The sequence below is a fragment of the Carettochelys insculpta genome, chromosome 12 (assembly GCF_033958435.1).
Source record: "Carettochelys insculpta isolate YL-2023 chromosome 12, ASM3395843v1, whole genome shotgun sequence".
NCBI lineage: Eukaryota > Metazoa > Chordata > Testudines > Carettochelyidae > Carettochelys > Carettochelys insculpta.
Window position 1 is genome coordinate 29,689,366 of NC_134148.1, and position 23,751 is coordinate 29,713,116.

Genomic DNA, 23,751 nt, shown 5'->3' on the forward strand with positions numbered 1-23,751 from the left:
CCTGGCACAAGTTAGTGGCATGAGATTGCATTTTGCAGATATGGTAGTAGGTTATAAGTTGCTGTGTGGACAGATCAAAGAATGGAGATTTGCATTTTCAGCTGAAACTTTTGAAGCTAGTGCTCATCCTTTGATCCTGTGGGCGTGAATTTCACCACTCTCCCCTGTGCAGATGAGCTTCTCCATGGTGGTATACAATTCCATTATTCAAAAGAAGCAAAACTGTCAGTGGTTGTCAAGCGCCTGGGTGTTAAAGCAGTACCTGAGGTATTCTAGGCTAAAACCAGAGCATTATAATCAAGACCTTGAAGCTATTTATTCTGCAGGAAGCCAACAGAATGAGTTGTAGGTAGTTTTTCTAGTGCTTTTCTCGAGGCTTTCAGTGAAAGATACATTGCACTTCTGCAACCAAGTCTGGAAATAACAAAAGTGCATATGACCAAGACCAGGCCTTAGATGCCTACCTAGCCACAGAAGGTCAAATGTGTGTTTTTGTGACTGACAGTATAGGAAAGTCTAATTAAATACACTTAGTCCCCCCTATATACATTAAATACCCGAAGTCTCCATCAGTCAGCATGGCAAAAAGCACCTCATAGTACTTCTTTCTAATTAGAAGCATAAAATTGGACAGAGTAGTTTCGGGCAGTTCCTAACTCAGATGAGTAACAGATATTTTGTGAAGGATAAACAGCTGAGTATTGGCTACCCCTTCCAGACAACTGTAGCTTCATGAAGTCTCAATCACTCCCAAGGGTCATGGTACGCAATAAGACCCAGAAAGAGTAGTGCTTGTGACAGAACTATACAGGTGAAAGCTCTGGTGGTAGACATCACACATCAGACCTTTGGCTACAGCACCCCTGGAAGTATCCAGACCACGTCCTGACACCATCCATCTCTCTCACGTGGGACAGTAATATCCTACAGTAGGACTGAACATGCTGATATATACATACTCTTAGGCCATTGAATTCAACGTTTGCCCTTTTCTTTAAGCTGAAATTAAATGTGTCTATTAAGTCAGAATAGAATAAGCCAAAATTTGTTCATCACAGGATTCTGAAATGCTACTCTATGATCCAGGTGCATAACGATATCCCAATTAGATGACAAGTGTACTTACAATTCTTTAAAGAGAAGAAGTTATTAATATAGTTGCTGCAAAAAAGCACATTTTCACGGGAACAGGAGGTACCCTAATCAGTAACCATAGCAACTTCTCAGTAGCTAGTGTTAATATTTCTACCCTCTTCTGATAACTTGCTACTATCTTTTTAAAGTTATTTGTATGGGATTTTGTGGAGACCATTTTTGAATTTTAAATACTGTAAGTTCTTATATTTTCAAATATACATCAGTTTAATTATGAGAGCAAAACAATATGCCAAACCAGAAGCCACTTTCTACTTGTATAATATACCAAACTAATTGTTGATGAAGAGAAAAAATACTGAAGACATAAGAAATGCATGCCAGAAATAGTTTCCAAAGGAGTCACCTGAAAAACACTCACATCAGAAGTGATAGAAGAGCAGTAGCAAATATAAAATTGGATGACCTTTCACAGATACACACAGGAGAAAAAACAAAAAAACCACTGTACAGACAAACACATACTACACAATGAAATTTTGGGCAGAACAAAAAGGCATAACAGACAAGACAAAGGGAACATGATGAATTGGAGACCCTGTCTAATGCAAAATACATTTTCATGCACCTCAATGCCAGAAAGACCAGCAATAAAAATTACCAAGGAGTCAGGAGGGAATGGTTAAGAGATGAAAAAGTTTAAGACTGGATAACATACAAATCTTCCGGTCACCTACAGGAAAGATGGTATTATTAACCATCTACAACTCAAAAAACTGTAAATACACCAAGAAAGGAATTATTTAAGGTGAAACCAAAAGGCCATAACAAGAAATAAATTGGATGAAATGGAGAGGAATGAAATTCCTTTTAAAAAGTCATATGTCAGGGATACAAAGTTAAGGCTATACACGTGATCTCAGCCTCACTGTATTTAGCTAACAGAAGTTTAATAATAATTGAAAACAGATTACAAACGCACAGGAGAACAGCAGAATCCTTACCAGACTGTCTCACCCGCCAGCCTCCACTGAGAATGCTGGGGCAGAGAAACAGTCACAGAAACGTCCAAAGAGTGAGGAGAAGGACTACAGTTTATCAGACTCAACATAGTGCACTCTCTGAAACTTTTTTGATCAGCGAGATAATTAATGCTCACCATTAGGAAGTCATTCTTTCAGCGTCAACAACACAGTGAGTCAAAAGGTGATGTTTGTGCCCAGTGCCCCTTTTGTGTTTAAAAAAAAAAAAGGAGGTGCCTGTGGGAAGCTAGGTGCCCGCCCCATCTCTCCAGCCAATCCCATGACTAGGGCGGCTGAGATGCCAGTATTCAGTACCTGCACAAAAAAAGCAGTTTGTACCACTCAGACCTAGTATTTTAGGCTTTTAGAAGACTAGAAAGTACTGCACCAACAGTACATTAGAAAGGTTATTTTCACAACTGTAGGGATTAGAAAAAATGTAGTCTTTTAAAATAAAAAGCCAAATCAATCACACACACTGATTCAGCTAGGAGACTGGTGTCACATGTATGATGTCCAGGAAGCAAAATTCATTCATGTGCGGACAGGTATTTGGACTTTAGTCACCCAAGTAATAATTATTTATAATATAGTGTTATCCTAAAGTCCTTATCTTCTTTGGAGCCTAACTGTTCTGGTTGCTGTATAAACAGCATACAAACCCAAGCCCTCCTCTTACAACAGAAGTGGCAATCCCTGTTTACCTAGCAGTTGAGCTGATGAAAAAAATTATGAAAATTCTCTCAAAAATGCATCTTGTATTGTTTAAAGAAATCAAAACAACCTATTCTGATCGCTTCTACAGAGCGCCTTTTATTCTGAAACTTCATTTAAAACTCGACGAAACCAAGGAATCACATCACCCATCTCTACGGTTGAAGACAACATACCTGCAAATCAGTTGAGTAACAAGGAAAGGGAAATTTTCACTGAAGGACACTAGTATAAACTTCTACTCTTAAGCAATTGCCCTTGGGCTTCAACGCTATTAATGCTGGGGGTGGGGAGAGATGAACAACCAAAAAAGGGAGAAACCATCAACTAAACACAAAACAAACACACTGGGTGGAATTCAGTTTGGCTGTATCAGTCTGAGTCGGAGTCCAAAGCCCACGGATACCCCATCCTCCCAGCCCCATATATTACAGGAAGTCCTAAGCCACACTCTGATGCTCCTTCCTGGACACTCACCTGACTCACTCACTCACACCCACCCACCCAAATATGGGGTGGGGGCAACAGCAGCTTCTGCGGGTGAGAGTCACGAAAACTTATGCTCCAAACTATCTGTTGGTCTACAAGGTGCCACAAGACTTCTTGTTGTTCTTTCTGTTTGTGTGGGTGGCCCCATAGTCCCCATACTGCCCTGGGGCGCCCTCTTCAGCCTCCCTTTACTCTTCCCCCCCACTCTTTCCTCGTGACCCTCTCTCACTCTGCCCCCCCATTTGGGGTCGGGGGCACCCCCATCTTCCCTGCCCCCCGCAACCAACCCCTTTGGGGTGGAGGGGCGCCCCCCGTCATCCCGGAGGCCCCAACCAACCCCTTTGGGGTCGGGGGCACCGCCCATCAGCCTTGCCCCCACCCCCCCAACCAACCCCTTTGGGGTCAGGGCGCCCCACTGTCACTCCACCTCCGCGGTCAGGGCGCCTCCCTCTCTCCGGGCGCCGCGGATTGCTCTACGCTCACCGACAGGGGCGCCTCCGCTCCCTGCAGCCGCCCGCCCGCGCTCTCACCCGGCTCCGGTGCCCGCTGAAGCCCCCACTCCGCCCGGTCGCCGCCGCCACTAGCCCCGCTCGCTCGCTCTTTACTAAACTTTTTTTTTTTTTTTCCTGTTTCGTTGCCCTGAGCATGACGCGGGCGGGCGCTGATTGGCGGAGCCGGCAGGGAGGACGGGAGGGTGGCGGCACTAGCTCCCGCAACTAATTATTACAGGAGACGGCGGCGACGTGAACCACAGAGCTGGGCAGAGGATTTAAAGGGGCAGAGTCCGGGTACGACACCTCTCTGACCCAGCTGGGGTTAGAGGTGCAGAGCAGAGGGGGGCAGGGCGGTAGGTAACATAAGCGAGGGTGGCGGCACAGGCTGTGGGTCGGACAGCGAGGATGTGCAAAGGGGGGCAGGGGTAGGGCTGATGGGTAGGAAGGAAGGAGAAAGGGGATATGGAGGGAGGAGAAGGAAGAGGAAGGCAAGGGGCCAAGTGCCAAATAGGAAGCAGCTTTGTGTCACAACACCAGACAAAGATATATTGATAGGGCACAAGCCCTGATTCCCCCCCGCTTCCCCCGCAGCCATGCCCATGCACTGAACGCTCAGGAACTGCCCCGGCCGGGCCACCAAGTCGCCCTTGTCGAGAGATGTCTCTGCGTCTTTAACAGCCGCGGTCCAAACGTGGCAGACTGAAAAACAAGCGATTCCTCTTTAAAAGGGGCCAGGGCTGACGCTGCTCGGTCCAGCAGAAGGGCTGGAACCGCCTTCCAAAGTAACGAGACTTGGCAGGTCCGACTCTGTGGTTTGTGCGATTGTTTGTGACATGTTTCATGACGTGTTATTTACCTCCGACCAGAGCTTCCAGCCCTTTGCGTGGCTGCGTCCCATTCCAGGAGTGTTTCACAACTACATCACTGACTCATGCGACCTCATATTCGGACAACTTTGCAGCAGGGCGCTCTGTGGGGAGAGAGAGAGAGAGAGAGAGGAAGGTCCTGTGGCAACTCCTTTGAAGTCAGCGTGATTAGAGGATTTTGCTCAGTGAAGCCAGCACGAAAGCTGTCCCACGAAAGCTCACCTAAAAAACTATTTTGCCAGTCTTTAAAGTGCTACTTGACTGCTTTTTGTTTTCATTATCTGTTTATTTGACTGCTGCTATGAAGATATTACATAGTTTCATCTTTTCAGCTCTCCACTCTACTCACTTCTGGAAAGGAAGATGTTTGGAATTTACTAAGAAAAGAAGAATGGGGCTGGTTTACTAACCTGGGATAAATTTTACATGCAGCCTTTTTATTGTTCCATGGACATGGCCAAGTCAGTCAGTTAATCAAATCCATTCATGGCCGCTTGCTTTTAGTTTAGTTTATCTACTTTATGTCCCCTATAAAAAGTCAGCTCGAGATTGGAATATCTTGTAGCTCTCTATAATATGTCACCCTAGTTTTATTTCCCCGTGGAGAACTGAAACAAAATACCATGTCTTTATATATATATATATATATATATATATATATAGTGCTTTTTATATAGCATCTTCAGTTCACACTATCACATAACCACACAGAGAGTCAACTGTAAATTTAAAGCATAAAGGAAGGTTTTAAAATGAGATGTAAAGAGGATAAATGACTCAATGGCTTGAAGGCAAAGATAAGAGGTGAGAATTCTAGACAGATAAAACAGCACAAGCAAAAGAGCAACCTCAGCTGTGGAAAGCTGAAGGTAGAGGTCAAGACTGGAGTTACACACAGGTGAATAGCTGGATGATGGGACAGAGAAGTAAGGAAAAGTGAGTCCCTGGGTACTTTTTGGTGGGAGGGAGGGAAGAGAACAATTTTGAAATAAATTCAGAAAGGGAAGGAAAGCTAGGGAAGATGACATGGATAGGATATGTTCCCAGTTCTCAGAGGGAAAGTTTACCCAGATTATTGCATTTTAGAATCTCTGAGTTTAGCTAATAGGAATTTGAGAATGTCATGAGGAGAGGATTCCAACAGGACATAGATCAAGATTTCACAGAACATAACATCAAGTTACAGATGATCCAAAAATAGACTTATAGACTGAGGAGATTTAGAAAGGGGAAAAGTTTCAGTGTGAAAATGATATCTGAGACCAGGTCTACACTAGAAAGTTTTATTGTAAAATGTCTGCTGGCAAGTATTTGCCAAAATAGCAGTCGACTTCTTTCACGTTTGACAGTCTTTGCTAGAGCTGTGCTACCTAACAATGCCAGGTTGTATTGGCAAAAATGTATGTGGTATTATGGGTTGGAGTTACAGTGTCCCCTGCACCACTGTTCAGCACACTACTTTGTGGGAAATTGTTGTGGTGTGTTGTGGGATACCAGCACACTTCTGAGGGAAGGGGGATTGTTTGAGATCAAATTCTCACCCCTTCTGTTTCATCTTATAAGTCTCTTTTTCATACCATTTCTAACATTCCCGTGTTTGTCTTTGGTCTATCCCATAAGCCATTCTCCTTTGTGCAGGTTTTCAATCTCTTCATCTCAGACATATGGATATTGAACAGATCAGTGGAGCTCTTTTGTCTATTTCAGAGACAGGATGACTGATTCTTTTGTATTTGCATAACATCAGAGTTGCTGGTCATGCAGCAGGGAAAATGAGAAGAGAAGAGGAGGAGGAGGATAGGGAGATGGTGCAGGCTGGTAGTGAACGAACCTGGATCGCTGCTCTAGTTATTCACTGGAATCTGGAAGGATGCAGAATTTCCAGGTGTAGAAGGCCACATTCCTGAAGTTCTAAACCAAAGTTGCCCTAAGCATTCAGTGAAGACACATGAAAATGAGAACTGCTAAGACAGTGGAGAAATGCACACAACTGTATTTTGGCATTGTCAGAAGACTGTTTACTGTAACCTTCTTGAATGTGGGAGGAGTTAATGTGTAAGATGAGACCTTAAGCAGCATATTTTAACTGATTTGCAACTAGATGATAATATAATTGATTTTCCCCATGATTGTGTTGACTCACAAAATATTAATCCATGGTTCCTAACTGTGTGGCTGTACTACATTTTGAATCTGTTCATTATCTTGGCTGTAACACACTTAGGCCACAACTGGGTTCCAACATAGTTCTTCTGGTCAGCATATGGTACCATACCACTGTGATTGTGTAGCCAGGTTAACCAGTTGTTTTACTTTCCAACTCTCTGCATGGGAAGCTGTCCCAAAATGGATTGCATGAGATCATGAATAACTAAAATCATGTGCCTCTGGTACTAGTATCTGAGGCATAATGGGATACTTTCCCAGGCTGCAGTCACACAAGTGCAGCATGGTAGGCATAGACCAGCCAACAAAATTGTCACAAAAATATACAAGACTAAATAATGTTATGCAGACGCATAGAAGTATGTGGGATGAGCATGTTAGAGTCCTTTGCTTTAAACGTGGTTTTTCTATAGTGTAGATGGAGTTTTTACTAGATTTCTTTCCCTCTTCCTCTGATGTAATTCTCTTCCTGTGCTTCATCAGCTGGTAGTTTCCTGTCTAGATTCTCTGAATCACTACTGTATGACTTTCTTGTCATGCTCTTCTGTTCTTGTCATTTACTTGTTCCAACTGAGTGATCTTTCTGTTTTGCTTTTCTATTACACTCATTTACAGTCCCAGCCTGTGGCATGTTATCATCTTCTTTGCTTTTCTTTGCTTTGCTTTTCTTTTCTCAAAAAACTTTCATTTCAAAACTACTGTTTGCCAGAAGGGGACAGTTTAAAATCATATGAATATAAGGCTTTGAGAGGGGTTTTTTTTGTTTTGTTTTTGTTTTTTTCTAGAAAATGTGAGCATCGTTGTTAATTTAGCTTATGTCACTTATAGACAATCAGCTCATTATGAAATCTGGAAAGCTTATATAAAGTGGTCTCTGGACTTGCCTCATGTAGCCAGATAATGCTCCCTTTAAATGAAGTAATCTTTTACCATACACAATATTGTATATTCCAGTATTTCTCAACCTTTTGCTACAATGGATCAATTTGCAGCCTTCCTAAACTGTGGCAGGGAGACCTCAGGAACCAGTGACAGTCCACAGGCTGGTCACTGAGAAACACTGGTCCATTCAATGATGCTTTAAGAATGTGCAGTCATTTCATTGTCTATTCAGTGCTTGCCATCTCTGCTTGCTGTAGATAACAAATCTGACAGGCTCTGAGATTGCAACTCAGTGGGACACAAGCAACAGGGGCAGCTGGGGCTTGGTACACATTGCAGGAGTTGTCATTAAACATAATTTCATTTTAGTAGGCAGGACATTTTGCTTCAAGTTTATTAACAAAAAGGTTCAACCCACTAAGAATTGGAATATCCAAAGGGAGCATATTTTTACCTATTTACTGGCAGGTTGCCAATATCTTGGCAAAATAAGACAATTGGTGAAGGATACTGACATGTTTGTAGTGCGGCAACCAAAATCACTGTTAATCTACATGACTTGTATTGTCTACTTTTGTTTATCACCTGCCATATTTTAAGGCTCCGGTCACCTTGGTATCTCAGCGTAACATATTCTCACACTCTTGAAGGCCATTTGGTCATATATTTTAGAAAAGATTTGTACAGGAGAACCCCGAGATACACGCACTCAAGTGGCGCGTATCTTGCATTAACGTGAGGGCTAGCGTCTGACTCTGGGCTGCCTGCTGCTGCGCTGTTCAGTTTCCTCGACTCCTGTGAGTGGTGGCACCAGCTCCCTGCCACTCACGGGAGTGGGGAACTCACCAGCGCTACTGCACTGCTCAGTTTCCCAGCTCCTGTCATTGGCAGCAGCTGACTGTGCTACCGCCAGTCACAGGAGAGGTTTCCCCGCTCCTGTCAGTGGCGACAGCCAATAGCCTGACTTGCAGCTGCTGCCCCTGGCAGGATCAGAATAGCTTATTTAGAAATAACACAGCTATACACAAAAATGCATTTTGAAATAGCACTTACCTATTTTGAAATAAAGCATCTACACACATAGGCGTGGCCACACTCAGTCCTCCTTTCGGAAGGGCTATGGTAATGTGGCACTTCAGAATATGTCAGTGAGGTGCTGCCATAAATACGCAGCACATCGTTGGCATAATGGTGGGCATGTGTGCTTTGAAACTGCTCGTTTTGAAACGTGCCACCCATGTAGCTGGGGGCCTTTCGAAATGACCCCCTGATTTTGAAAGCCCTTTCTTCCCAAAACCAGATGGGAAGAAGAGGCTTTCGAAATCAGGGGGCCATTTCAAAAGGCCTCTGGCTACACGGGCAGCATGCATGTCAAAACCAGCAGTTTCAAAGTTCACGCAGCTGCTATCTTGCTAACGAGGCATTGCATATTCCTGGAAACGCCTCATTAGCATATTCCAAAGTGTCACATTACCATAGCCCTTCTGAAAGGAGGGGCTAATGTGGCCATGGCCACAGAGCCTATTTTGAAATAGAGCTGTTGGTGCACTATGGCTTATTTTGAAATAAGCTCTATTCCTCATCTTAACACCACCTATTTTGAAATCGCTATTTTGAAATAGGCTCTATTCCTTGTAGAATGGGGTTTACCAATTTCAAAGTAAACCAACTGCTATTTCAAAATTACTTTGAAATAGTGGTTGCATTGCATAGATGCTAGGATAGTTATGTAACAGCTGTTATAGTGAAATAACTTTGCTGTGTAGACCTACCTGTAGGGAGCTTGTATTACTGCTGATTATGTCTTCAATCCAGCACTGTACATAGAAAATTTCAGTCTCTGGGGCTCATAAGTTGGCATCTATCATCAAGTAATCTATCTATCAAGTAATAAATTCACTTAAAAATATGTAAGGAAAAGGTTCTATGTGAGCAGCATCACTAACTACCCACTTATCTAGGCTATGGCTAAACTGTAAACTGTAGCCTTAACTCAGAATAACGTATGTAATTTGTGCAATGCAAATTGCATAATTTATTTTGAGTTAACCTATTTCAAAGTTGGTGCTGTCCACACGGCACTGAAGTTCTAAATACACACCTATTTCAAAGTTTCTGCTATCTCTTGTACAACGAGGAGTACTGGAACTGGAATAGAATCATAGAATTATAGAACAATAGAGCTGGAAGAGACCTAAGAAGCCATCAAGTCCAGCCCCTGCCCAAGGCAGGACCAAATGCCATCAGATCAGCCCAGCCAGAGCTTTGTCGAGCCACAACTTAAACACCTGCAGGGATGGAGACTCTACTACTTCCCTGGGTAGACCATTCCAATGCTTCACCACCCTCCTAGTGAAAAAGTTTTTCCTAATGTTCAACCTGGACCTTCCCAACCGCAACTTGAGACAATTGTTCCGTGTTCTGCCATCCGTGACCACTGTGAACAGCCTCTCTCCAGCCTCTTTGCAACCTCCCTTCAGTAAGTTGAAGGCTGTTAACGAATCCCACCTCAGTCTTCTCTTCTGCAGACTAAACAGACCCAATTCCCTCAACCCTTCTTCATAAGTCATATGCTCCAGCCCCCTAATTATTTTGGTCGCTCTCTGCTAGACCCTCTCCAGTGTGTCCACATCCTTCCAATAATTGGGGGCCCAGAACTGGACTCAGTATTCCAGATGCAGCCTCACCAAAGCCGAATAAAGAGGAATAATCATTTCTCTTGATCTACTGGCAATGCTCCTCTTGATGCAACCTAATATGCCATTAGCATTCTTGGCTACAATGGCACACTGTTGACTAATGTCCAGCTTCTCGTCCACTACAACTCCCAGGTACTTTTCTGCAGAACTACTACTAAGCCAGTCAGACCCCAGCCTATAACAATGCTTGGGATTCTTCCGGCCCATGTACAGGACTCTGCACTTGTCCTTATTGAAACTCATCAGATTTCTTGTGGCCCAGTCTTCCAATTCGTCTAAGTCACTTTGCACCCTGTCCCTACCCTCCAGCGTATCTACCTCTTCCCCTAGCTTAGTGTCATCTGCAAACTTGCTGAGGGTGCAATCCAACCCCTCATCCAGGTCATTGATAAATATGTTGAACAGAACAGGACCCAGAACTGAACCTTGGGGCACTCCACTAGAAACTGCAACGAAGGGTCCTGTGGCACCTTATAGACTAACAGAAAAGTTTTGAGCATGAGCGTTCGTGAGCACAGACTCACTTCATCAGATGCTGGTCTTGGAAATCTGCAGGGCCAGGTATAAATAAGCCAGAGCAAGGGTGGGGATAACAAGGTTAGCTCGGTCAGCAAGGGTGAGGCTTACTACCAGCAGTTGATCTGGAGGTGTGAACACCAAGGGAGGGGAAGCTGCTTCTGTATTTAGCCAGCCATTCGCAGTCTTTGTTTAAGCCAGAGCTGAGGGCGTCGAATTTGCAGATGAATTGTAGCTCAGAAATTTCTCTTTGGAGTCTGGTCCTGAAATTTCTGTGCTGTAGGATAGCTACTTTTAAGTCTGCTACTGTGTGGCCTGGGAGATTGAAGTGCTCTCCTACGGGTTTTTGTATATTGCCATTTCTGATGTCTGATTTGTGTGCGTTTATTCTTTTACGTAGAGACTGTCCAGTTTGTCCGATGTATATAGCAGAAGGGCATTGCTGGCACATAATGGCATAAATTATATTGGTAGATGTGCAGCTGAATGAACCCACGATGGTGTGGCTGATCTGGTTAGGTCCTGTAATGGTGTTGCTGGTATAGATATGTGGGCAGAGCTGGCAACGAGGTTTGTTGCATGGATGGGTCCCTGAGTTAGAGTGACTGTGGTCCGGTGTATAGTTGCTGGTCAGGATTTGCTTCAGGTTGGCAGGTTGTCTGTGGGCAAGGACTGGTCTGCCTCCCAAGGCCTGTGAAAGTGGGGGGATCATTGTCCAGGATGGGTTGTAAATCCCTGATGATGCGCTGTAGAGGTTTTAGCTGAGGACTGTAGGTGATGGCTAGTGGTGTTCTGTTGGTTTCTCTCTTGGGCTTGTCCTGTAGTAAGAGGCTTCGTGGCACACATCTGGCTCTGTTGATCTGTTTTTTCACTTCCTCAGGTGGATATTGCAGTTTCAAGAATGCTTGGTAGAGATCCTGTAGGTGTTTGTCTCTGTCGGAGGGGTTGGAGCAAATGCGGTTATATCTTAGTGCTTGGCTGTAGACAATGGATCGTGTGGTATGTCTGGGATGGAAGCTGGAGGCATGAAGGTAGGCATAACAGTAAGTAGGTTTACGGTACAGGGTGGTATTGATGTGGCCATCGTGTATTAGCACCGTGGTGTCCAGGAAGTGGATCTCCTGTGTGGACTGTTCCAGGCTGAGGTTGATGTTGGGGTGAAAGTTGTTGAAGTCCCGGTGGAATTCCTCCAGAGTCTCCTTCCCATGGGTCCAGATGATGAAGATATCATCAATGTAGCGTAAGTAGAGATGGGGTGTTAGTGGACAAGAGCTAAGGAAGCGCTGTTCCAGGTTAGCCATGAAAATATTGGCATATTGAGGGGCCATGCGGGTACCCATAGCTGTGCCGCTGATTTGAAGGTATATGTCATCGCCAAATCTGAAATAGTTGTGTGTGAGGATAAAGTTACAGAGCTCAGCCATCAGATGTGCTGTAGCATCATCAGGGATACTGTTCCGGACAGCATTTATTCCATCTTTGTGTGGGATGTTGGTATAGAGAGCCTCTACATCCATGGTGGCTAGGATAGTGTTTTCTGGTAGGTCATCAATGTCTTGCAGTTTTCTCAGGAAGTCGGTGTCTCGGAGATAGCTGGGAGTGCTGGTGGCATAGGGTCTGAGGACAGAGTCCACATAACCAGACAGTCCTTCAGTGAGAGTGCCAATGCCTGAGATGATGGGGCGTCCAGGATTTCCAGGTTTGTGGATCTTGGGTAGATGAATTAGGTCTGGGCCCATGGATTTATGTATGGTTAGCTTTTCTAGATAGCTCCTAACCTGTTCTTTCCCCATCAAAGACTGTCCACCCTCATCCCACAGTGCATCACTTATCGCATTAGTCTGGGAGCTGTCCTTGTCCATGAAGACAGAGTCAAAGAAAGCATTAAGTACTTCAGCTTTCCCTACATCATCTCTCACTGGGCTACTTCCCTCATCCAGTAAGGGCCCCACGCCCTCTCTGATCACCTTCTTCTTGCTAACATGCCTGTAGAAACTTTTCTTGTTATCCTTCACATTCCTCGTGAGTTGCAATTCCAGTTGTGCTTTTACCTTCCTGATAACTGCCCTGCATTCTCGAGCTATACATTTATATCCCTCCCTAGACAGCTGTCCAAGTTTCCACTTTTTGTAAGCTCCCTTTTTGTGCCTAAGTTTTCCAAGGATTTCCCCAGTAAGTCAGTCTGATCTCTTACCATATTTACTTCTCTTGCTGCACATCGGGAGAGTTTCTTTCTGCGCCTTCAATAGGGCTTCCTTAAAATACTACCAGTTCTCCTGGACTCATTTTCCCTTCATGGTAGCATCCCAGGGATTCTGCCCATCAGGTTCCTGAAGGAGTCAAAGTCTGCTTTTCTGAAGTCCAAGGTGTGTAATGTACTGCTCTCTTTCCTTCCTTTGGTCAGAATCCTGAAGTCTACCATCTCATGATCACTGCTTCCCAGGTTGTCACCCACCTCTGCCTTCCCTATTAGTTCCTCCCTGTTTGTAAGCAGCAGGTTGAACCGTGCACAACCTCTGGTCAGGTCCTTCAGCACTTGTACCAAGAAGTGATCCCCAACATTCTCCAGAAACTTCCTGGACTGCTTGTATAATGCCGTATTGGTCTCCCAACAGATGTCAGGGTAACTAAAGTCCCCCATGAAAATGAGAGCCTGCGATCTGGAAACTTCTCTCAGTTGTCCAAAAAAAGCCTCATCCACCTTATCATCCTGATTTGGCGGCCTGTACAAACACCAACCACCACATCTCCAGTGCTGCCTATACCACTAAGCTTGACCCATATATTCTCAACAGGCTTTTCTCCCTCTATGTACAGGAGTTCCAAGCAATCATAGTGCTCTCTTACATACAGTGCAACTCCTCCTCCTTTTCTCCCTTGCCTGTTCTTCCTGAACAGTTTATACCCTTTCATGACAGCACTCCAGTCATGCAAGTCATCCCACCAAGTCTCTGTTATCCCAATCAAGCCATAGTTCTTTGACTGGGCCAGGGCTTCTAATTCTTCCTGCTTGTTACCCAGGCTTCTGGCATTGGTGTACAAACACCTTAGATAACCAGTTGATCTCCCTGCCCTCTCTACTTGAATGAGGGGTCCACTTTTGTTGTACGTTCCTCTTTGCATTTCTTCACAGCCTCCAAGTTCCTTTCTCCAAGTTTTGGTCACCATCTCCCAGCGAACCTAGTTTAAAGCTCTCCTCACTAAGTTTGCAAGCCTACTTGGGAAAATGCTCCTTCCTCTCTTGGTTAGGTGGACCCCATCTCTTTCCAATAATCCTTTTGCCCAGAACAGTGTCTCATGATAGAAGAATCCAAAGCCCTCTCTCCAACACCACCTGCATAACCATGCATTTACTTCCTCAATTTGATGGTCCCTACCTAGCCCTTTCCCTTCGACAGGAAGGATGAATGAGAACACCACTTGTGCTCCAAATTCTTTGACCCTTCTTCCCAGCACCACATAATCCGCAGTAACCCGCTCAAGGTCATTCTTAGCTATATCGTTAGTTCCCACATGCAGAAGTCGGAAGGGGTAGTATTCTGAAGGCTTGAGCAGTTTTGTAAGGCTCTCAGTCACATCCTGAATTTGAGCTCCTGGTAAACAGCACACTTCACAAGATTCCAGGTCTGGTTGGCAGATGGATGGTTCAGTCCCTCTTAGGAGGGACTCCCCAACCACCACCACCTGTCTTTTTCTTACCACACTATTTGAAGCAGGGTGTTCAGCTGCAGAGTTGCTATTTTGGGATACATTTGTATCCCAAAATAGCACCTATAGTGTAGCCGTAGCCCTACATACTTATCTGGCTCCCATCATGGTAATATATGAAGATCTCACAGTCTCGAATGTATTTATCCTCCTTCAACTCTGTGAGCCAGGGCACTACTAGTATGCCCATTTTACAGCACAAAGAGACTACATGACCTGCCAAAGGACACACAAGAACTCTGCATCCCTCATTTGTTCTGTGACTGCCCATCAAACACTGATGTCTCAGAAATGCTATTTGACAATGACTGAAGAGTCTGCTGCAGCTACAGAGGAAAATATCTTGGGTCATTAATCTGGAAAAATGTCCTTGAGGTTGTTCACAAAGTAAGCTACTTGTTCTTCAAAAATCTCCATGCAGTTATCTACTTTTTGTGAATTATAGTGCCTATAAGAAAATACTGATGGTTGAAATACCTTGAAGTATACAACAATTAACGCAAAGTTTTACAGTAAACTAGGTTTCATCAGTGTCACCATAAGTGATCTAATTTATCTTAATGATGAACAATTTATCATTTTTGGTGGGATGAGAGGTAGATAAAATGAATTATTAGAGAAAAATCATAAATGAGGTCATATCTATGGGTCTATGGATATTTATAATGCTTTTGAGGTCTTCCAAGTGCTCATTAGCAAGTCTGGAGGTAAGTCACCAGGATTATTTTTAAAAAAAAAACCCATCAGTTGACATCTATTTTGCTACATCCTTTCTGGCTGGGTCTTAAGGCTATGGTAACAGAGAGGGAGCCGTGCTAGTCTATATACTATCAAAACAAAAAAGCAGTCAAGTAGCACTTTAAAGACTAACAAAATAATTTATTGGGTGAGCTTTCATGGGACAGAACCACTTCTTCAGACCATAGCCATACCAGAACTGTTCTGCTATGGCTATGGTCTGAAGAAGTGGGTCTGTCCCACGAAAGCTCATCACCTAATAAATTATTCTGCTAGTCTTTAAAGTGCTACTTGACTGCTTTTTTCGTAAGGCTGTGATTACACTAAAGAGATTTCCCAACAAAATTTTATCGACAGAGTGCAGCTACACAGAAAAGCCACTTGGAAGAGAGCTCCACTTTGCCAACAGAGCAGCTGGACTGATGAAGAAACAGATACCCAGAACCTCAGCAGACAGGGCTGCCCGTTGTCCTTGTCTGTTGAGAGAAAGCCCCCTAGAGCATCCACGCATCTTTTTTGTCGACAGAACCAGTCAACAAAGGGTGCTCTTCCTCATCTGGGAGAGGCAGAAGGTTGCCAGCAAATGTGCAGACTTTTGTCGACAGACTGTTGACAAATCCCATTTTGTGTGCAGACACTCCACTAGTTGTGTTGACAAAACAGGGGTTTTTGCCAGCAAAACTCACTAGTGTAACCATAGCTTAAGTGTATAGTTGATCGGATGGGGGGATGTGATCCTGACTCAGTGGCTGAGAAAAGAAATTAATGGATTTTAAAAACTTGTAACAATATGTGTATTTGGAAAACACTTTTCATCCAATGATCTCAATGACTTACAATGAATATGGACCTTTGTGCTCTGGACACAATGCAAAGAGGCACAGAATCTGTCCCTATTGTCCCTATCGGCCATTCACTCAGGGACTTGCTGGTGGGTAATAGATCTTACACCATGCTCCTTGGAGTCTATAGTGTAGAGTGTGGAAGGTGGGGGAAACAGAGGGAGGACTGGGATGAGAGTGGCTTATTTGCTGTTGGAGGCCAGTCACTTGGGGACCATTGCCAGCTGGTGCACATGAGAACAGTACCCAGGCTATTCTAACCTGTTCTAGGGTGATGGCTGGACAGAGATTCAGGGAAGAAGAACAAGTGGCTTCCTGAATACCCTCAGACTCGTCCTGACTCTGCTACACCTTTTGCAAATCTGATACAAAAGACAATAGGCCCTGCATGGATATTAGCTCCTCCAAATACAGTTTTGAGTCAACCGCCTAACTCTCCCCCGTGCCTTTGAAAATCTCACCCAACATGCAAAAATATAATCCTATGTATCAGCAACACTTACCAGTCTTACATCACAATACATGCCAAGTTGGACTTCATATGTAAATTTCGAGGGAGGCTACAGAAGAGGACTATGATTACTGAAGACTGTATGGTAGAAGAGAGGCTTCTTTGGCACATCACACTCAATGGAACATTTTAACTCCACTGCTAAATTGCACAGCTCATGTCTCAGAAGATGTGTCAGTCATTTTAGAATGCCAGACCTTTTTGGCCCCTTCCTTCCCTCCCCCTTTTCATAGTTCCTCCCTCTCCACTTTTCACATTCCTCTCCTTTCTTCTGCTGGCTCATGAACTATTCACTGTTGAGCAGTGGCACTGTGACATAACTGATAGGCAATGAGATTATGACATCAGAGAGACAAGTCAACCCTCTCTCCCAACTTTCCTCCCTCTTCCTCTTTCTATCGCCTTTTCTCAAGCAGATGAAAGGGACTGTGACATCAGGAACTGGCCACATCTCCCTTATTTTTCTCCTATGGTTACTTCTGCTTCATTCTCCTTCAGCTATTTGCATTCTGCAGATTTGCTTGTTGAAAAGTGTGCTGTATAAACAGGAATATGAACACAACAATGTGGTAACAATGTGCATGTATTGAGCAGCCATGTGTTGTATCACAATTAGCTCTATCAGAAGTAGTTTTGCTGGCTTCCAAAGTTTGTGCTTCCAAAGTTTGCACTGACCATTTTTCCTGTTTCTTCCCTTTTATTCTTTATTTATTCGGTTTAGCTTTACTAATATAGGGTTACATCTTTATGCATTTATTTAAAATTTTTGGAGACTGTGGATGTATAATTATGTATTCTCGATCCTTTATTTTGCTGGCAATCTTCAAAATGAATGTGCTATTCTAGAACTTTGTGATTTGCATTACAGAAGCCATTTGATCTATCCATGGATACATGTTATTGGGTTACTAAAGTTTCCCTGCTTTTGGAAACTGCTAATTAGCACAGTGACAATTAAGTGACAAACTTGCAGCATGAGAGTAGTTACTAGGTGCACAGGTTATGCACACACCTTCACATTGTGTTTGCCATTTTCTTGTTTTTCCGAAAGCTACATCTCTTTGCTGCTAGGGATCAGTGTATCTTAAATGAAGGGATCATAGATTCCAGTATATCTGTGCATGTGGTCATGATTAACTTTGGAATATCTAAATACTTCATGGTTTTTTTTGGAGATACTAGAGCTCTAGTATTATGTCATAAAACATGCTTTGCAGCATACGTTATTTTCCTCTATTACACATTCCAATCAGAACTGCAGAGTAGTACTTATCTCCCTATTTTTCACTTCCTACCTGTACATGGTAGTGTATATATGGATTGATATACAGATAGATAGAAGGTAAAAACCCCTCAGAAATTCTGCACATATATAATGATTGATATTATTGCAGTTAATTTGTTAAAGTACCTAATTATACAATTGCCATATTGCATCTTGGAAGAAAGGAGGGGAATAATATAACCCATAAAATGGCAAGCTCTGCAATAGGAGTACAGCTTTGTGTAGTGTGTGTATATATATATATACTGTCATGTTATATCAGAGAAGACCATAAAAACTGCAGGTTCATGTACTACTCCATTTCTAAGTTTAATTAGCTCTATGAAGAATTGTGTCTGCTCTGTAAGGAATATGTACTAATTTACCTACAGGACACTTGAAATAGATGTACAATATAACCTGTATAAACTCTTTTCCACTTGAATAGAAGGAGGATGGTCTTACAATTTAGATAATAAACTGGAACCTAAGAAATCTGGATGCACTCCACCCCCATCTGTGACACAAATTTTCTGTGTGAATTTGGGCAAATCACTTAATTTCTCTTTGACTCAGAGGTAATAATAGTTTCCTACCTTACAGGTGTGTTGTCAGATCATTAGGGGTACATCCAAGCTTATAAATTAAAGTCAATAAGCTACGTTAGTGTTCCCTCCCAAGCCAGAGACAGTTTTAAAACAGGAGTGTTACTAAATTAGCATAAAACCCAAACAAATACATCTTGCATAAGCCCCATTGCTACTTAGCTCTTTTAAGTACATACAACTTTGTTGCTTTAACAACAGCTATTCCCTTTGTGCCTCTCAGCAGACTTTGAAATCGTAAAGAGACAGGGCACAAGTCAATCTAACTCTGACATTCTCTTATGAGTTGTACACTCACCCCTCATAAATGTAATGTAAATCTATTAATAGATGATAACATACAGCCCATCCATTTGACTTATTAGCAGTCATCCATGAGTTCCACAGCAAATAACAGTTGCCTTTGGGTCTCTTCTCTGTCAGATTTTATTGATGGTGGAGGCTTCTGCCTCTCTCTTCAGTTTATTTCACATTAAGCTGAAAGTTTCTGTGGCCATTTTAACAGTAACAGAGAGGTAGCCATGTTAGGCTGTATTCTATCAGAACAAAAAAGCTGTCATGTAGCACTTTAAAGACTAACAAAGTAATTTATTAGGGGATAAGTTGTCGTGGGACAGACCCACTTCTTCAGATCTAGATCTGTCCCACGAAAGCTCATTGCCTAATAAATTATTTTGTTAGTCTTTAAAGTGCTACAGGACTGCATTGTAGCAATTTTAGTTCCACTATCCAGCTGAATAGTCAGTTCTAAACAGTTTAAAACCCCAAAAATAATCTTCCATCTTATACTGGACAATAAAATTTCCTATTTGATCAATGGTCTAACCAGGAAACTCCAAGGCACTGGGTGTATGGCAAGCTATTTAGAAAATATATTACATTCAGATGATTACAAATTATCCAGGACTATAAAGCACTTTATCTACCAATATTACTTCAGATTTGGACAGAATTCGGGATAAACTACAGCAGCCTCTCCCAAACTAATTTGCCATGGAACACTTTTAGGGTTGGAATATATTGATGGAACACGTAGTTTGGTTGGGGTGAGGGTGGAGGGTTTCATACTGAAAAAGTGCCACATGTAATACTCAAAAGTTTATTTAGAAGAGTTAGGTGTTTTAGATGTCTTTAATTTTACAAAGAACAAAAAACAACAAGCGAATCATCTGAATGAACAACTAATGTCCTTCTGATAGGATGATGGTTAGCAACCCTATAATTAAGTATAAAACTTAAAAATTAAGTACAAACCCAAAACAAAACAGCAATATAACAGCCAAAAGAGGGGTGGTTAGTGTAATTCATTTGTACAAAAACAGTAAGGACAATATTGTTCAAAAAAGAACTGTCCTTCCTTGAAGCTTGAAAAACAAATGCAAAACAAATTAGATGTGGAAAAATATTTTTAAATTTTGTGGTTTTATAAAGTTTTTATTTTTACAGCAAACTACTGGAAAATAAAAATAAGTAACATTTGACAGTGTTTTTTTTAATGGGAAGAGTACTTTTGCATCTTTTGATTACATATCTGCTTAATATTAGGAACAATGCTGGAGAATTGGCTCCTCATATCAGGTGCAGCATCAACGGATTTCTCTGAACACAACTTGTGCTGAAACAATCTGAATCGACTCTGATTGTTTCGGCACAAGCCTCGTAACAACAATACTATTATGAATGCATAATAAATATTACTTATACCTACAAGTTCAATACTATTCAAATATCTTAATATTTTTGATACATGCAACTTCATATCTAATATTTTAAGATGAAAAATATCGCTAGCATCAACATTTTTTCATGGAACACCTCTACCCATCGCACGGAACAGAGTTTGGGAAATGCTAAGCTACAGGAATTGGCACTTGATGTAGCAAGGGCCAAACTCGAAGACAACCCACCAGTCCAAAAGTTGTATTTAGCTAGTGATCCATAGATGTCCATACTTGTTCCTGTGTCACTATCTGCGAGGCTTGTCTCTCTCTAGCTGGATGACTGCTGAAGTGAGAGGGTTGTTCTGGTGATCTCCCCTATTGTTCACTACTAGCACTACGCTGGCATTCATGCCATGCTATGGCTGGTATGAATACCATGTCACTTTGAGCAGCCATTCCCAAGTTTACTAGACCAACAACACCCTCATTTCCCAAAGGAGGATGCAATGTTGTGATGTACATGCAGATTTTATAGCTTATAAAATGAATTGAAGAAAGCTGGCAGGGAAATAGCTGTGGACACATCTAAGTGGACAACGTGATGCACGTTTGTGCTTAAAGATGGAGATCTCCAGGCTCCAAACTTCTTACTTGCTGCTGAATTATTCTAGGGCTATGTCTATGATAGAAGCATCTGTCTGCAGAAGTTACTGTTGAAAGAAATGTTCCGCCAAAATGTCTGTCGGCAGATGGCATCTACACATAAAAGCGGATCAATCTTTTGATCCACTCTGTTGACAAAAGTGCCCCCCCCCGGTGTGTCTACATGGATTTTTTGTTGACAGTTCTGTTGACAACATGCATTTTGTGTGTAGATGGTCCACAAGTTTTGCTGACAAAACCCCAGTTTTGTGGACAAAACTCTCGAGTGTAGACATAGCCAACACGACCATGTATTTTTTTTACTGCAGAAACATATACTGCTGAATTGATACTCTACCATGTTACTGTCAGTGTCAGGGAACTTAGGAGAAGGCTGCAATACCAAACAGAACTACAAACAATCCCTATAAAAGAATCAGCAGTATTTAATATTTTATTCATTGTCATGATGTTGTGTTTTGCCGGCCATGCAACAGCCTCATAGAAGTGAGACATTATATACAGTAGAGAGATGAGAAATGTTTTCTCCACAATTCATTCAGTGGGTTCCCCTCCTGTTTTGAATCCTTGTCTTTCAACAATCTTTCTGTTTTCAAGGAAGGAACACTAAACACTTTATCCTGTGAAAAGCCAGGCCTCAGAACAGGATCCATTTAAATTTTCATCCATTTTCCATTTGTGCACTATATAGCATGTAAATATTTTCTCCAGGAAATAAATTCCATGTTTTAATCCTGTCCTGTCTGACAAATTGCCTTGCACAGCATTATCTTTCCAGTTAGCAACTCATGAAATGAAAGAAAATAAGAAATTCAATAAAAACCTGAATAATGGTTGTAGGTTTACTGCTGGAATTATAACCCAAGCTACACAAACAAATACAGCTGTTAATGGGAAACACTGTGACTGCTGACACCAAGGGTTGAAAAGTAATGAGTCAGAGCCCTAAAACCAAGTGACTGGCTTTCAAATTATTTTGAAAACAGCACAGTTTGAGGGTCTTTTTATTTGCTTCTGGTGTATGAGTCACTTTTTCCAACATTTTTCTACCCAAGTGTGAAAGCTAGGAGCTTTTTTTAAGCTGAGATTCCTGAGTAATAACATGATTCCAGAATTAGGAGTTATCAGAAAATCAAAGAAACAAAAAAAATCACAGCAGGAGTTGGCAATACACTGGCAAGAGTTGGCAACACTTTCCTGCATAGATTTTTTACATGTTGCTCATCACTGTAGTATCTGGGCGTCTTCCAGCAGAGCATTAAGCAATATGGCTAATATCCATCACATGTAATTTGTTTTCTCATCCTCTCCCTGGAGGAAGAATTGTGTTTGCGGGGGAGTGTTTTGGTGTGTTTATTTTTAAATGTACTCATTGCTCTGTTTGTATTGCATAAAGCAGGCTGAAGAAGTGTACCTTGTGCTTGGCATAGAACATGCAGGTTTGTGATGGTCCTCAACCCCTGTTAGAGTTCATTGCACAGGGAGGGACCCACAGCAAAGCTCTGCCCTCAGCCCCACAGGACAGCATTTTCCTTAGTGTGGAAAAGGGGTTCTTAAACTTCTCATCACACCGTGATCCCCTTATGAAAACAAACATTACTACATGACCTCAGGAGAGAGGAATTGAAGCCTGAGCCCACCTGATCCCCACTGCCTGGGGTGGGGGTGAGGTCAATCCTGAGCCCCACTGCTCCAGGAGAGGGGCCAAAGCTGAAGCTCAACCCCAGTCAGGAGGCCTGTGATCTGAGCCCTGCCTCACCTCAGGTAGCTCATGAGACCTGGACTTCATCCCCTGAGCCCCAGAAAGTGTCTGTCAGCCCTGGTGACCCTATTAGAATGGGGTTGCACCCAACAGTTTAAAAAACACTGCTGTAGAAAAGATCCATTGTGCCAGAGGAACAGAACCATCAACCAACCAGCACCTTGGGATTTAAATACCTTAAGCCCAGGCCATTGAGCGTCTTGCTCAGTAAATAATATTGGCTTCCAAAATTAAGTTCAAAAAAGAAAAAGGGGAAGGGGAACAATTCCCATATTGAATGGGTGAAACTGACCGATGGCAAAAAGCCCTGTTACCCAGGCTGTATGGAAGGGGTGTGTAGGGCAGCTGGAAAGGTAAAATCAATACCTCCTAACCAAGGCCAGGTTTTTACTGCTCCAAGCTTTCATTTCCCTGTCTATAAAATGGGAACAAGGATGCTGACCTCATTTGTAAAACACTTTGGCCGCATCTATGCAAGTAACCTCTGTTGACAGAACAGGGCTTCTGTCAACAAAACTCCCAGTGTCTCTACATAGTTAAAGTGCTCTGTCCAGAGTTTCTTGACAAAAGTCAGCTGTTCTGCCAGCAGCGTTATACCTCTCCCTGCGCCTGTGTAGACAGTTCTGTCGACAGAGTGGGTCCTCTATGGGGGCCGGCTGCCAGAGCCAGGAGATGTCCTCTCCAGGCCAGTGGGGCTCTGTGGTTACTGCTTCCACTTTCCCTTAAAAGATCAGGGATCCAGGAAGCCCACAGCAGGAAGCTGGGGGCGTGCCTGTAGGCTGGCTGCACATGCCTAGGCACACCCCCCACCCCCGCAGTCACATCCCACACAGTGCCAAATGGCAGAATTGGCCTGGCCTCTCCCAAGGACCCCAGGAGCCATCCCAGGAGCCCACCTGAAAGAGGTGCAGGCTTGCCCCATCGTGGTCCTGAAGCAACGTGAAGGACCTCCTGGGCCTCTGGGCTGATGAGCCCCTCATGCCGGACCCCAATGCAAAATGGCACAACACCCACCAGCTATGACTGCCTGGCAAAAGCCCTGAAGTGGCATGGC

General features: G+C 43.0%; 1 protein-coding gene across 8 annotated transcripts in view; it reads right to left on the minus strand.

The window, feature by feature from the left end:
• ZFAND6 (zinc finger AN1-type containing 6) overlaps positions 1–23,751 on the minus strand; it is a 99,178-nt gene that overhangs the window by 41,448 nt on the left and 33,979 nt on the right. For 2 of the 8 annotated variants that reach the window (XM_075006370.1, XM_075006369.1), the window contains one exon: positions 4,671–4,784. The exons of 1 other annotated variant lie outside the window; for it this stretch is intronic. In XM_075006370.1, the coding sequence (XP_074862471.1) occupies positions 4,671–4,712 (42 nt within the window). In that variant the 5' untranslated portion in view covers positions 4,713–4,784. 5 more of the 8 variants (XM_075006371.1, XM_075006368.1, XM_075006367.1 and 2 more) reach the window with 5 other exon arrangements.